We start from the raw sequence: 16,169 nt of genomic DNA, 5'->3' as shown, positions 1-16,169 counted from the left end.
GTGCTTCTTTGAGGCCCTTCACTGCCTGTAAGTACATGCCTTACTTTCTCTAACATGCCTCATGCCCTGATTGAGGTTCTATCTCCTCAATTTGAGCTGCAGAACCATGACATTCTCTACCTTCAGGCCCCATGTCCAGGCCTAAAGTTACCTGAGTAGTGTGGTAAGCACCATCTCAATAACAGAGACTTCATGATGTGCTTTTTAACATGCGTCTGTGACCTCAGTGTTTGAGGGCACAAGTTAGCTTAAGCTACCTGGAATCCAGTGTGCCTTATAGCTGACTTGCTTGAATTGCTGATGAGAATTCAGGGAAACTGTGCATCCTTTGCAACACAGAGTCTTACTCTGAAGTGAATACCACTTCAACTTCCCACAGAGTGTTCCCTCCTACTTGTCCACAGTGTGGACCAAAGCAATCTGCAATTTCTATCAATTTGGTGCTCACCTTGAACCTCGAATTACTAAGTTTCAGGGATCAAAAGGATTTCAGGCCCATTACCCAGGAGTAAGAAATCACTACTAAAACAGAAAAATAATAACAAAGTAATTTTAAAGTCCAGATTTCCTTTGAGTTTCATATGTGCAGAGAATACAGAGTTTGAGTTTTAGGCCTGGGGATAGTTAGGAAGTTAGGCTATAGTCTGGTGAACAGCTCTACTGGGATTTCCACAGATATAACAAAGACATTTCTCCAACTGAATTCATTAACTTTCTACCACCTCCCAAATCTGAGCTCTCCTGGTTGATTACAGATATCAAGTTTCACATAGTCACTCAGATAGATCGTTGTTTTTTTTTATTGGAGTATAGTTGCTTTACAATGTTGGGTTAGTTTCTGCTGTACAACGAAGTGAATCAGCTACATGTGTATATATATCCCCTCCTTCCCACCCCCACCCCATCCCACCCATCTAGGTCACCACAGAGCACCAAGCTGAGCTCCCTGCACTATACAGTAGGTTCCTACTAGCCATGTTTTACACCATGGCAGTGCACATATGTCAATCCCAATCTCCAAATTCATCCCCCCACCCCCGTGTCTACACCTCTGTTCTCTACGTCTGCATCTCTATTCTCAAACAGATCGTTGAAAGCCATCCTAAGACTAATGCCAACCCCAACTCAACAACAGTTCCCCAAGCTTGTTCCATTCTCATACCTCTGAGTCTTTGCATATGCCACATTACACTTTGAGAAACACTGAATGCAAGGGTCGGAAGCACCTGACACTCTTTTGAGAGGTTTTTGGTTTAGGAAGCTCAGTTAAGTTCTGGGGTTTATTGGATTATTAAGTCCAAAAGGCCTGGGGCTTATAATTAACCTTTTTAAAAAAATTAATCTATTTTTATGTATTTATTTGGCTGCGCTGGGTCTTGGCTGCAGCAAATGGGATCTTCGTTGCAGCATGCGGGATCTTTAGTTGGGCATTCGAACTCTTAGTTGCGGCATGTGGGATCTAGTTCCCTGACCAGGGATCGAACCTGGGCCACCTGCGTTGGGAATGCGGAGTCTTAGCCAGGCCTGGGGCTTTAACTAAGCAAGAATAACCTTGAAGAGGGAATTCCCTGGCGGTTCAGTGGTTAGGACTCAGCCCCTTCACTGCAGAGGGCCCGAGTTTGATCCCTGGTTGGGGAACTAAGATCCTGCAAGCCGCATGGCATGGTCAAAAAAAAAAAAAAAAAAAAAGAATAACTTTGAAGAATTATCAGTTGGGATTCCTAGCCAAAAAGAGAGTATGCCTTCTGCCACGAGGTCACTAACTCATTTAACCATCTCTAAGAGCATAGTAGTACATTAAAGCCAAAGAAATCAAGACCAATAGGTTAGTTATTTGCAGATTCAATGAGGACATGTAGTCCCTGTCTCACCAACCAACATTACTTCCAATTTCAAAATTTAATGTTTCACCTATAATACTGGTAGCAACAACAACAACAAAAGGCTTGCACATAAGAAAAGGAAAAATCATGTTTGAAATACTAAAGTTTGCTCTTACTAAACCATAACAAACTATATTATGCTATAATTTACCTTATGAGTAGTAAAACTGCATTCTCAGAAGTAGATGTGATCTTAGAGACTTAAGTCAATCATTACGATGATGGAGTCCTTTTTCATTGACTTCTCACTTCTTTGATAGTCCAAGAAACAAAGTGTCAATTAAAACATTAACTTTTACCATACCATTCCTTTGGTGACAACTTCTGATATTAAAAAAAAAAGGCCTTTGTAATATCTTCACCATGTAAGTCACTGATGACACTTTCCTTTGGCATGTATTTTCTGGTGTTTAGTAAGATTAGAGTTCCCACGGAATGCTTTCCCACACTCGTCACACTCATACGGTTTCTCTCCAGTATGGATTCTCTGATGAAGAATAAGAGTTGAGATCTGGCTGAATGCTTTCCTGCATTCTCCACACTTATAGGGCTTTTCTCCAGAATGAATCCTCTGGTGATTAGTAAGGGCTGAGTTCACATAGAAGGCCTTCCCACACTCCTTACACTCATATGGCTTCTCTCCTGTGTGGATTCTCTGATGTTTGATGAGGTCTGAGCTCACGCTGAAGGCTTTCCTACACTCATCACACTCATAAGGTTTCTCACCAGAGTGGATTCTCTGATGTTTGATGAGGTCTGAGCTCACACTAAATGCTCTGCCACATTTATTACATTCATAGGGTTTCTCTCCATTGTGGATTCTCTGATGTATAATTAGGTGTGCCCTCACACTGAATGCTTTCCTACACTCATTACAAGTATAGGGTTTCTCACCAGTGTGGATTCTTTCATGCACAGTGAGGGTTGAGCGTGCATTGAAGGCTTTTCCACAGTGATCACACTCATAGGGTTTCTCTCCGGTGTGGATTCTCCGATGTCGAACAAGGCTTGAGCTCTGGGCAAACTTCTTTCCACACTCACTGCATTTATACCATCTTTCTTCTTCAGGCTTGTCCACATGCCTTTCTAACTGGTCCTCATACTGAAAAGGTTTTTCATTCTCAGGAATCTGTAAAGTATCCCTATCATATATGCTGGGGACCTTCGGGTGTGGGTCCATCCTTACAAAAATCTTCCCTTCAGAATTGACACCTTGTTCATACCTTTGGCCTTGATTCCTGAAATAAAAAGACCTTTCAAATGTAATTTATTCCCTGATGCTAAAGCAATATGATGTAATAAAGACTAAACTAGGACTCTCAAACATGTTCCACAAACCCAGGACACACCGATCACACGGTGGCCAGATCAAATGTTTTTCTTCAGTCTGTACCACCACAGAACTATTGGAATGAACACCTGACTCAAATAACTATTTAAGTCTACCCTTTATAAAGGTATTTAAAGCACAAAATCTGGGATATAAGTGAGTATATAAAATAATAGATAGTTTCTACTTAAGACTTTTTATCAAATTTAATTAAATTGGGAAACAAGACAGGAGTTGCAGAGATTTGCAGATAACAGAGCAGATGAAGGAGCACAGGAATAGAGAAGGCAAAAAACCAGAAGTTCAACTGATAATGAATTAGTTTGGGAAAAATGACAATAACATTATCATTGTGTTTTATCACTCACACAAGTCCACACTATTTGGGTTGGAAGAGAGACATGGAGATAAAAGAAGCTCTGTCTACTGCTACCTCTACTATTGCTGCAGCTGATGTTGCTATGACAGACAGTATCTCAGCAACAGGGGTGCTTTGTCTTCTCTGGAACTGTGACAGAACAGACCCTTTATCTCTCCAAAGAAGGGTCCACTCCATCTTTATAATTCAGACCAATGTGTGGATAACTTGTTGGACTGCCCCCACTCTTTTATCCCCTGGGAACAAACTCAATTCTATCTCCAAACTTAATAAAACTTTTGCTTCAAACTCAAATTACACAAATTATCTCCCTCTGCCTTTTTCCATCTTACAAATTGTTTTATGTCTCAATAGTGATAAGTCAACACCCCCAAACCTCTAACCTCAGCATGATAATGAGAAAAACATCAAATTTCAATTGAGTAACATTCTACAAAGAAACCTTAAAGTACTCCTCAAAACTGTCAAAGTCATCAAAAACAAGGAAAGTCTGAGAAACTGCCACAGTCAAGAGGAGCATATGGAGACATGACAATTAAATGTAATATGGTATGCTGGATGGGATCCTGGACTAGAAAAAAGAACATTAGGTAAAAATTAAGGAAGCGTGAATAAAGTATGGACTTTAATAATAATAGGCAATAGTAACTCAATAGTTGTGATAAGTATTCTATATAATGTAAGATGTTAATAACAGGGGAAACTGGGGACTTCCCTGGTGATCCAGTGGTTAAGAATTCATGCTTTCAATGCAGTGGGCACAGGTTTGATCCCTGGTTGGGAAACTACGATTTTACATGCCACGTGGTGCAGCCAAAAAAAAAAAAAAAGAAAGAAACTGGGTGTGGGGGATATAAGAACTCTCTGTACTACCTTCACAATTTTTCTGCTAATCCAAAATGCCCAGAGATCAGAAACTATTCTAAAAATTTTATTTAAAAATTTGTCTGTGGGGCTTCCCTGGTGGCGCAGTGGTTGGGGGTCCGCCTGCCGATGCAGGGGACACGGGTTCGTGCCCCGGTCCGGGAGGATCCCACGTGCCGCGGAGCGGCTGGGCCCGTGGGCCGTGGCCCCTGAGCCTGCGCGTCCGGAGCCTGCACATCCGGAGCCTGTGCTCCGCAACGGGAGAGGCCACAACAGTGAGAGGCCCACATACCGCAAAAAAAAAAAAAATTTGTCTGTGTCTGAATAGGTAATATACAATTCAAAAGTCAAAATGGTCTCAAAAGATATATAAAAAGAAGACTTGTTTCCACCCTGATCCCCCCTCAGTTTGCCACCTCCATAGGTAATCAATTTTATTAGCTTCTTGTGTCTTTCCAATATTTCTTTATAGAAACATGTACTTTTAAAGCCTCTGATTTCCTTAATCCAGTTTCGAGCCCCACAGATCAGTCACAGGTTTACTTTCATATGGGCACTATACTCTCCATGGCTTACGAACTGTACCATTTCTACGTGATGCTGTTCTATCCAGTTTCTCTGAACAGTAGCTCCTTGGCAACACTGAAAAAGGCTAACTCAGTGCACAGGTCACATGCAAATGAACGCTTGCCCAGAGTCCAGAAACATGGCTACCATGGAAGCATGTGGTGCAAGTCGCTTTGCCCTTAGCAAAACACAGAGAACGTCTAGTCCTACCCAAACCCCTTCTGGTCTGTAGCTTGCTCACTCTTGAATTAGCCTTTCCTGTGGCTGCCTCAATGTGCCTTCTTTTCCCTAATATATTCCCCTCACAGCCCCAAACTGCTGATACTGACTTTAGGCAACTACAAAGGACAATAAATACAGTATTTTTTTCTGGATAAATTATCTTAAGGCTACAAATATGTATAAAGTTACCTTTCTGAGCTGTTATCAGATACCTTAAGATTTTTAATTCCAAAGAAAAGCTATCAAGAAGAAAGAGGGACATTTGCTTTCATCATATAAACAGAAGAAAAAGGTTGGAGGCAGAGGGGAATGAGATATAGATACCAAAAGAAAGGAGTTTCCGTGAGTAGAGCATTCAGCTAAACTGATTTTTTCCTTTGAGGCAAAATGAAAATATTTCAAGAACAACTAAATAAAATTGCCAAGCGTCCGTCAGCTACTAAGGTTATCAGAACAAAGGAGAGCTGAGGGCACACGGCCAAGAGAAAAGAAAGTCTACTCCACCTCCCCACACCCGCCTGGAAATCGGCCCCGCCAGAAAAGCGATTGGGGAACTCGGGGGGTCTCTGGGGGAGTCGGCAATGCCAGTGTGGCAACGGCCCAGAGGAGAAGGAGGAGGGAAAGGACAGAAAAAGAAGCCGTGGGAAGTGAGAAAGGAAAATATAGTAAAAGAGAAGGGAGGAGTGTGCAAAGAAGGCGGGGAAAGGGGAGAGGCGGCAGGGTGAGGGGAAGGAAAGGGTCGGGGAGCAAGGTAGAGGGGCAGGTGTGAGGCAACGAGGTGCGGCGCGTAGTAACCCTCTCCGCTGCTCTTCGCCCTACAGCTCACTCCAAACCCAAGGAGAATGACGCGAGAGGTCTCACCTGGAAAACCGTGATTTGATGAATAGACAGGTCGTTTGACGCCCGCACTGGCTCGGAGAGGTCGACTTCCGCGGAACCCCGCCCCAGGCACCTGGTGGTCCGCTCTGGGATCCTGGAGGCTTCCCTCTCAGTGGTTCATGAGCTGAGGCCCTGAAATGAGCAGAGTGGAAAGGATTCTATTTACACAGAAAAAGGCATTTTAGGCTTTTTAGCTCCTTTAATCCTGCAGGGCAGACGTTACAGTTATCCTCTCATATATAAGAAATCTAAGAAGCAGATAAGTTTTCTGAGGTTGGACAACTAATAAAAGCGCCGAGGTGGAATTTGAACCTAGATCTGTTACAGTCCCAACTCCTTCCATTTGCCTCCCAGCAGAACCAGTGAATGGTATCTCAAGGCTTAGGTCTTAGAAAGTAATCCCTATATTAATTTGTAAATTTAACACTATTCCAAAAAAATACGAACCTTTTAATAAGTAGATTTTAAAGTTCACATAGAAAACTAAACAAGCAAGACTCCGCCTGCGAAAACTGAAAAAGAAGGGCAATGAAGGGGCACTTGTCCTAAAGAATTTTAAACATATTATAAAGCCTCAATAATTAAACAGTGTGGCACTGGTGAAGGAGATAAACAAATGATTCAGAATAGAAGGTTCAGAAATAGATGCAATCACAGGCAGAAATCTAGCATATAATAAAGGTAGCCAATCAGTAAGAAAAAGATGAATAGACTTTTTAATAAATGTATGCAGAGAACTGGGTAATCATCTGGAAAAATATTAAACTGGATTCCGACCTCACTCTGTACACTGGTAAATATTTCAAATAAATAGAAGTTGTAAATGTTATAAATGAAACCATACAAGTGCCAGATATGGGAGAAGTCTTTTATAACTTCAGAGTAGGAAGCCCTTTCTTTCTAATTAAGAACCAAAATCCAGAGGCCATAAATGAAAAGATTGATAAATTTGACCCCGCAAAGAATCCATACTCCAGCAAGGTAAAACAAAAAAACCCACTTAAGTCGAGTGAAAAACAAATAAAAAATGGAAAATATACTTACAACTTATAGCTCAGACAACAGACAGCAAAGGGAGAACTTCTGAATAATACAAATCATGGAATTGGCAAAGCTGAGCTGGATTGCCTATTGTTCCACCCTCATTTTGAACTTAAGCAGATTGCTGAGCAGTCATAACCACGCAGTTATGCTGATCTCATTAAACAGAAGTTTAAGAAAAAAAAAAAGTGTCCTCAGGTCCCTTATATCCAGAACCTTCAGAAAACTACAGAATGTCAAAGTTTAACACCTAACAACACTCCTGTAGGGAGAAGGGTCCCTGTAATTGATATTTCAATAGTGTATTCCTGGCTAGGAGCTGCAGAGACAGTGGTTCTCCTTCTGCTGCCAGAGCTGACATTTATTAATAGATCACTTCTTGACTGTGTGCAAGAAATGGGACATAGAAAAAATTAAACACGTGAAATTATGGGGAATCACTGTATAAACAAATAAATCAGCAGAGCAGGCCAAGTCCCAGGAAGGTAAGGAGAGGAAGAAATAATTACAACAACTATCTAGATAGCACTTCTTTTGTACCAGGTAATGTTCATGTAATGTAAAAGGCAGTTGCTTTTATCATCCTCATTTACAGACGAGGAAATGGAAGCACAGAGATTAAGTTATTTGGCTACTATCACAGTCTGACTTTAGACTTGCATACATAAAACGTAGGAAAAAAAAAAAAGAAGAATCATCACTAAGAGGCTGAAAGTTTTAAGATGACTTGATAATACCTCTCCTTTGCTGCCCTCTTGTCTAGGTTCATCCTACTCCCTCTTGAGGTCCTCCAGCTTAGTCACTTTCCCAAAGACCCTCTCACCTCTCCCCCCAATGCCACTCCCATTCCGAGACCTGGCATTCCTCATCAGAATAGTCAGGAACTGGACTCAGCCATTGTCAACCGAGCTGCTGGAGCCAGCTCAGAGCAGTTTTCCAGTAACAGAATCCTTGGAACCAGCAAAAGCAGGTCTTCTAAAAATGCATACATGCAGCTTTCTTGTTAATTGGAGAGTCTGCAATTCAGTAAGATTCCTCTTGAGGGCCTCCCTTTTCCGGAATACTTCTGTAAAAGAAACATTAATTTACTCAAAGAAAAAGCAGATTGCCACAGCTGTTACACTAATTACTGAGGGTAATGGGAGAAAAAAAAAGAAAAAGAAAGAAAGCCATGTCAAATAAGGGGCTAACTTTCAAAGAAGGGCTGTCAGATCACAAACTGGGATTAGCAGGCGTGGCCCTGTGCCACAGGAATCTCCTTGCCATTGCCTCGGAGCACTACTGGGAGAGGGCCTGGAGACGTGCGTCGGGAGAGAACAGCACCGCCGTTGCTGGTAGGCGGGTCTGCACACATGTGGACGGAAAAGTTACTGCTAAAGGGGAAGGGCGATTATTTATTGCCAAGCTGAAATACAGAGGTGTATTCTGCATTCTAAAGGAAGTATGGGCACGAAACGCAGATGTGGAAGAGGAAACCTCTCCTAAATTTAGAGATCCTAATACTTCCACTCATTTGCAGTTTCTCCCTTTTGTTTGGAATGGCAAGCTGAGGGGTCTGGTGGGCATTGATTCCAAATGTACCAGGGGTACACGTTGTTAATGTGACTCAATAAATCTCTGAAGACCTCAGAAAGATAGGGGTTATAATCCCGAGAGAAGTAGTCCAAATGTGGATGGACTCCAGCAGCACTAAATCGCGAGAAAAACCCTTCCCTGGGAGGTTGCATCTGGGCTTAGCGCCCACCGTCCCAGGACTGCCTCTCGGGGCTCATGCCAACGCTCCACCCGGTCCGACCAAGGAGAAGGAATCCGAGGGGTTGCAGCTGAGCAACGCCCACCACGCCACCGGCCAAACGCAGAGGACCCTACTACTACAGCCCGAGCAGCAACCTGGTCCGAGAGCTCCCCGCGACCGGAAGTCCCTCTCAGCACTTCCGGGGCGGGGCCTAGCTTGTACCCAGACAGGCAGTTGTGGGGTCTGGGCAATACTGTCATTCCTGGGAGCTCCTCTGCCCCGAGTCTTTGAAAGACTCCGAATTCCTGCCTCACCCGTCACGAAGGTGATTTTTTGCTTCCTGATTTTACGCAGGGTAGGATCACCCTTGAATATTGGAATTTAAAGACACTGCAGCTGGGAAAGGGCAACATCTCCAGTCTGGGCCCTACAGGATTCCTAAAACTGACCCACAGGTCCCTAAGAGCTCTGGTCTTCATTATTAGTATTCTGAAGCCAATGCTGCACATCCTATGTGCTTTCTCCAAGATTAGGAACCAGACCTGAGAGGGCAGGACTTTCAAAAGGGCGGCGGTACTGCAAAATCCCTTGGACTACTCAGTCGTTTATTAAAGAATTTAACTCAAGACACCAGTCAGTATACTCGTTTGGACATACAAGCTGATGAAAGGAATAATTCCTAAAATGAAACACTACAAGTGGAGGCAATAAGTATGAATACATCCCATGGCACAGTATGAAACAAGAACATAAAACAAGGGTCATGATTAGCCAAAAAAGAAATAGGCAAAGCCTCAGCAAGCCTGGATTCTAGTTTCGCCTGTACCACTAACTTAATGGGTGACCCGGTGCAAGCCACATGGCCTCTCTGGACCTTCATTTACAGAATAACGGGCTGGAAAATGATCTCAAAAGTCACTTCCAGGGTTGAGAGTCCGCCTGACGATGCAGGGGACACGGGTTCGTGCCCCGGTCCGCGAAGATCCCACATGCCGCGGAGTGGATAGGCCCGTGAGCCATGGCCGCTAGGCCTGCGCGTCCGGAGCCTGTGTTCCGCAGCGGGAGGGGCCACATCAGTGAGAGGCCCGCGTACCGCAAAAAAAAAAAAAAAAAAAGTCACTTCCAAACCTAGCATTCTATAGACTGTATGAGTAAACACAACAGATCAACACAGTTATTTCTTTGCTGTATTACATAAACTGATTTTTCTAACTCTGGGATTGTTACTCTTTAAACCTGTTGAAGGAAGTACCATTGAGTTACAAAAGGAGACTAGTTTTTTAAAAGTCTTCTTTTACACTACTCAATTTCCTAATTAACTAAATTTCCTACTAATATTTCCCCCTACATGTGTTTCTTAAGTAGGATTAACAGAGTATGTTAAAAACTTTTTAAGTGGGGATGTGTTTTAATACTTGGCAAACTTTGACAACGTTCTGGCTTGGGGTTTCCTTGGGAAGTTGACAGTTATTCCTGTCTAGTGGCTGTCCAAGGGACTGTCGAGGGTCATGTGTTGTCCCCAAAGCTAAATCTTTGGTAAGTTGCAGGCCCCCTGCTAAAGAGATAGGCCCCAGTGTTTTACCTTGTATTTTATGTAATGAACCAAGATATAGAAGGCTAAAACTAGACTTGTACTCCTACAACATCTTCCACTTGGTATAAAGGATGGAGGCAGATTTGATGCTGAAAGCAATCTTAAAACATACAGGTATGTTGCTGTAAACTCCAAACGTTAAGGCTTTTTCTAATCTTACAAACTACAAAATATATAAACACTTAGGATTCTCATAAAGCTTGGTATAGCTAATTTTTCTAATTGTAAAAAAAATCTAGTATTTCATCTCTCTTCTTTTTCCTATTTACCTTAAATATATCTAGACCAGGGTTTCTCAACCTTGGCACTATTAAACATACGGAGCTTGATAATTCTTTTGTTGTGGGGGTTGTCCTGTGCCCGCAGGATGTTTAGCAACATCTCCAGCCTTAACACTAGATGCCAGTGGTATCCCAGCCATCCACTAAAGGTACAACTGAAATTGTCTCCAGACGTTGCCAGATTTCTCCAGTTGAGAACCACCAGTCTAACTTGAGATACAAAAGCCTATTCTCAAGCACTTTTGCAATGATAAACAGTAATCTTTAGAGTTTCCTATTTTCTTTCTTAACCAATAAATAACTCTGACCAAACAAACAGAAAGCTTCACATTTCAACTTTTCACACATACCCTCCTAAAGTTGAATTTTTTGGTCTTTAGGCTTAGGTACAGGCAGTTATTGATGTACAATGGAAATGGGTCTGTGCACAAAATAAGAAGAGACATATATCCTCAAAAGCAGTGTAAAATTTTCTGTATATAAAAAAATAATCCACACAATAATTCGACAAGCATTTATTAAACGCCTACTATGTGCTCAGCACTGTTCTAGGCACTAAGGGGTGCAAAGATACAAATGTAAAAGTTATTATTCCTGCCCTCAAGGAGCTTACAATTTAACTTGGGAAATAAATACAAATGTGAAACTACAATACAGAATGGTAGAAAATAATTACAAAACAACATATTAGTAACTGCATGGACCATAGTAAAAACTCAAAAGGATCAGTGCTGAGGCAGCACAGAATAAGGGAGGTCTCAGTGTGAGATGAAATCATCAGGGAGAGCTCATTCAGAAGATGTAATGGAAGCTAGGCTTTGAAGGGAGTAATGAACATGAGCTGGGGCCAAAGAGAAATCTAAGCAAAAGGAACAGCATGAGAAAGGCACAGAGGCAAGGGCTTATAAGACAACAGTGGAAGGTCACAGGAAGTTTAACCATGATAAATGAAGGTGAATATGCTAGACAGTAATGAAGCTGAGGCAGATTAAGTATGGAGGGCAAGGTAATGGAGAGCTTTGAACATCATTGCTCTGATAGGAATTATTTGCTGGGTGTTCTTGAGTGAAAATGAGATATTATGAAAATGGAGTTTGAGGAGGACCATCTTGGAAGCATACAAGGTGGGGATCTTGGGAGTAAGTAAACTGAAAAGAAAGAACTACAATAACCTGGGCCTCAGATGATATGGATCTGCAGAGAAGGATATGAAGGGATAGCAGAAACGTAAAAAAGTCCAGCCTTAAGGAGAAAACTGACTAAGAATTGGTACAACTTAGCAAGACTTTGGACATGAACGATGGAGACCAGAAAAAGACTAAAAGACCACTCTAAGATTGGGATAATATGAAGGGTAGTGAGTCTGTTCAGGGTAAAGATGTTAAGCAAAGATGCCTATTTAAAAGGAAAACAGGGGTTGGGGACAGAGTGATGAGTTCTGTTTTCAAATACCAAGTTGTATAGGTACCTGTGGAAAAGTTCACAGGTACCTATAGTACCTGTGGGAGACAGCCCACAGGGCAGGAAATATTAAGTTACTCAAATATAAGAAGGTAAGTGTAAACAATCACAATGGTTAAATAGGAGTATAAAAAAAGTAGTGAATAAAATTAAGACGTGGAGATTTTCTCAGTGGAGAGGAAGAAAAGACCAACAAAGAAAAGCTAAAAGTGAAGAAACTGACCAAAAAGGATCCCACAAGTCAAAGGAGAATCCCTGAGATGCAGGGGAAATTCCCAAGTATGAAATATAGATCTAGAAGGACAAGAACTAAGAAAAGGCATTAATATTTATCCACTGATGATTCTGAGGATATTTCAGTGGAATACAAAAGCCAACAAGGAGAAGTTTTAAGAATAGATTAATGAGGAAACGGGGTTTAATAATGGATGACATGTTTGAGAAACCATGAATGACAGAAGAATAAAATGGTAGTTGGAAATGAGCAGTAAAGTTGAAGCTTTTACACATTTTATGCTGTAGATGAACTTACTGGTGTTATCCTGACTGTCCATCTGCCTGGCCTAGGGCATGGATATTTCATTTCCCTCCACAATGCTACTTTCCCTGGGGCAGTTCAGAAAGAAATGTACTTGAATCTATAAGTTACTGCTTTGTCCTCCCAGTTTTTAAAAATGTTTTACTTCTTTAAACATGTTTTCCTTGCAGAATTTAGCTTTCTAGTACTACAAAGCATCAAAAGTATCAACATTTAAAGATGATATAATTATAAACCAAAATGGCATTTTCAACCAATTTTCCAGTAACTGTATGGATTTGCACTATAGTGCACATTTCCTCCCTCAGTAACCAGGAATACATAATTTTTTATTTTTTTTTTTTTGCGGTACGCGGGCCTCTCACTGTTGTGGCCCCTCCCGTTGTGGAGCACAGTCTCCAGACACACAGGCTCAGCTGCCATGGCTCACGGGCCCAGCCGCTCCGCGGCATGTGGGATCTTCCCGGACTGGGGCACGAATCCATGTCCCCTGCATCGGCAGGCGGACTCTCAACCACTGCGCCACCAGGGAAGCCCAGGAATACATAATTTTTAAATGGCTGGCCAGGGTTAGGGTGTTCATTAGAGACACAGCAGACCAGCTGTCAGGAGCACAGGCTTGAGAATCAGACTATGTAGGTTAGAATCCCTGCTCTATCACTTACTAGTTGTGATCTTGATCAACTCATTCAGCTCTCTAAGCCTCAGTTTCCTCATCCATACAGTGGAGTATACAATATCTACCATAAGCATAAGAAATATGTAACACTGGGTTTGGCACATAGTGAGTGCTCAATAAATGTCAGCTATTATTATCTAGAGCCTCAGAACCAAGAGTAAAACTAACTGTTCCCATATGGGAATCAATCACTGCATTCTAGCACTGCCACCTTACTCAATGGAGAAAATCTTTGAAACCTAAGATGTCTCTACTAGGACTATGCTGGATCGCAACAGTTACGGAAGAACCACTTTATTACACCAGGTCCTAAAATGAAAAGCTGAGGATGGGAGAAGAAAGTACTGGTGAACAGTTCATTTCAGATTAAGAGCATAAAAACAGAATATGCAGGATAAAGGAACTTAGTGCATGTCACTCATAGTTAGGAGCAAAATAAGGTCATACAGAGTGATCAACAATATTCTAATGCTAAGAGTGAAAACAGGAGACCAAGAATGGGCTTCTACTTATGCCCCCAAAGAAACAATAGCCTTTTTCTACTGTCTTATACTACTTGGCTATCTCTATAGGTGTGCTGAATCAGCCTTGGTATATATCGTTCTTTCAAGTCATATTCTTTTCTCACATGCATCCCAGTAAAATAGTAATCTTTCTGGTCATATTTTCTTTAAATTTCTGCCAGATATTAGTAATTCTGAGATTTAAGTCTGGCTACACATTACTCTGAGTAGAGATGTTAACTGGTACATCTACAGTCATTTCAATATGGTACTCTGCTGAGAGCTTTCATTGGAATAGGAGACAACTGTTCCCCTAAACTATCAATACATGGGAGGAGTGTGTGTATACATGCACATGCACACACACACATACTCTCCCTCTGACAATGTACTCATCCTATGTAATATCTGTACACAGGTAGCATTTGCCTCAGGTAGAATTAGTATCTTAAGGACAATAAGGCACAACTAAAGTGGAGAGCAAGGATCTAGAGACAACTAGATTTATTTCTGGTTTCTTGTAATTTCAAGTACCAGGGAATTAGGAATAGTAATCTATAGGCCAAAAAGAGGGAGAGGGAGGAGGGAGGAGGGAGGGGGGAGGGGGGAGGAGGGAGGAGGGAGGAGGGAGGAAGGAGGAGGGAAGACGGAGGAGGGAGGAGGGAGGAGGGAGGAGGGAAGATAAGAAAATAAAAGATACTGAAAAGCATTGTTTTGAAGAAGTTAACCAAGGAAACCAGGATGACGAATGACAAGTGGGTACCAATGGTTCAATGAAATAGATGTAGATAACCCTGATGTTATTAGTGGTCAATATGGGCCATACTGCGGTAGGGAAGGGATGTTATAGGGAAGGAATTTATGATCCAAAAGGTGGACCTCTATGATACCTGATTTTATAACTGATTTTTGAAAACATCAATCATAAAACAACATGATTAGAAAGCTGTCCCTGTTCATGATAGTCACAGTGTGAAATTTCATAATTTCTCTTGGAATTTTCATCACAATGTGTATCATTTTCTTCTGGATAGGATTAATGGAATTAATTCCAATTCTGACAGCTGATTTTGGAAACAGCCAAAAGTTATTCAATTCCAAATATGGTGAATAAGTGAGTAATCAAGTGGTCAAAAATGAGATGAAATTCAAGAGTAATAGAGTTTTCTTGTATGGTCTATTAAATAGGAACCTTGAGAATGTTCCAAATATCTAGAGGAGTGGTAGCACTTGGAATAATAGCACTACTGGAATAGCTAGAACTGCCCAATTTAAAGGACAACCCATATTTGGATTCTTCTGGAAGTTGTAGGTGTTACTTTAAACCAGCCTCATTACTTTATACAATATCCCCTGGTATACTGAAAGCTTCAAAGATGTAATATAGTGCTTGGTGATGATGAGTTTAATACTGTGTCTTTGCTGGATTACAGATGGAGTGCACCAGAATTCAGAAGAATGAGGAACTGTGAGGTGAAGTATTCAACTGATTACCGCTGTAGATATGGCAAGAAAGAGATGAAGAATGAGGGAGGTGCTGAGGCCATCTAAGGAGGTGGGTCCAGGGTAAAGACAAGAGTGTAGACCATCTAGTCAGGGGGTTTGTGCAGACCCCTGAGAGAGTGGTACCGTAATGGGCCAAAAGAGATGAGTATACATTCTTTGTAAGGATTTTTATGTCTTCTTCAAGCACCTGTCTCCTTTTTTTTCCCCATGTGATGCCTTAATGAGGATAGTGTAAACACCTATTTGTACCACAGTGTACAGTGGGAAGGTGGAAAGCAGAGTCAGAAGTCACCAAAAGGCACAACCATCCAAGCTCAAGAGCAGCGGGGCTGAGTCTCCACTCACCTCTTTCTCTGCATCATTCCCACAACCATCACTAATGCGTCCACTTCCTCGCTGACACAGGTACTGGGACTGGGAGTGGTGAAGGATACGTATGGATGCTCAATGACTCAGTGGAGTCAGTGAAGGTGATATATGAAGAAAAATGCTGGAGTGCTGTTAAAAATATAGCATTCTGAGTTTGCATGGGAATATGGATTTCCACTATCAGGAGCATTAGAATAAAATAAAATGCACACTTAAGCATAAATACATGAGATGTCTGTAAAAATTTCCCTAGAACTAGGATCTTAGAAAGCTAAATATAAGTCTCACACAGAGGCTGCTTCAAACTCTAAAGCAGCTTCTTAGGTCAGATTAGGAGC

General features: G+C 41.7%; 1 protein-coding gene across 1 annotated transcript in view; it reads right to left on the bottom strand.

The window, feature by feature from the left end:
* The window catches only part of ZKSCAN8 (zinc finger with KRAB and SCAN domains 8), a 34,281-nt gene that overhangs the window by 4,364 nt on the left and 13,748 nt on the right, over window positions 1–16,169 (bottom strand). Inside the window, exon 7 of the mRNA XM_027099592.1 lies at window positions 2,035–2,938. Within this exon, the coding sequence (XP_026955393.1) occupies window positions 2,254–2,938 (685 nt within the window). The 3' untranslated portion in view covers window positions 2,035–2,253. The remainder of the gene's footprint in view (window positions 1–2,034; window positions 2,939–16,169) is intronic.

Source organism: Aethalodelphis obliquidens, unplaced genomic scaffold, assembly GCF_003676395.1.
Source record: "Aethalodelphis obliquidens isolate GAN/ISIS:26980383/991018 unplaced genomic scaffold, ASM367639v1 scaffold133, whole genome shotgun sequence".
Classification (NCBI taxonomy): Eukaryota; Metazoa; Chordata; class Mammalia; order Artiodactyla; family Delphinidae; genus Aethalodelphis; species Aethalodelphis obliquidens.
Note: the sequence above shows the minus strand (reverse complement) of the source record. Positions and strands in the feature narration are given on the sequence as shown.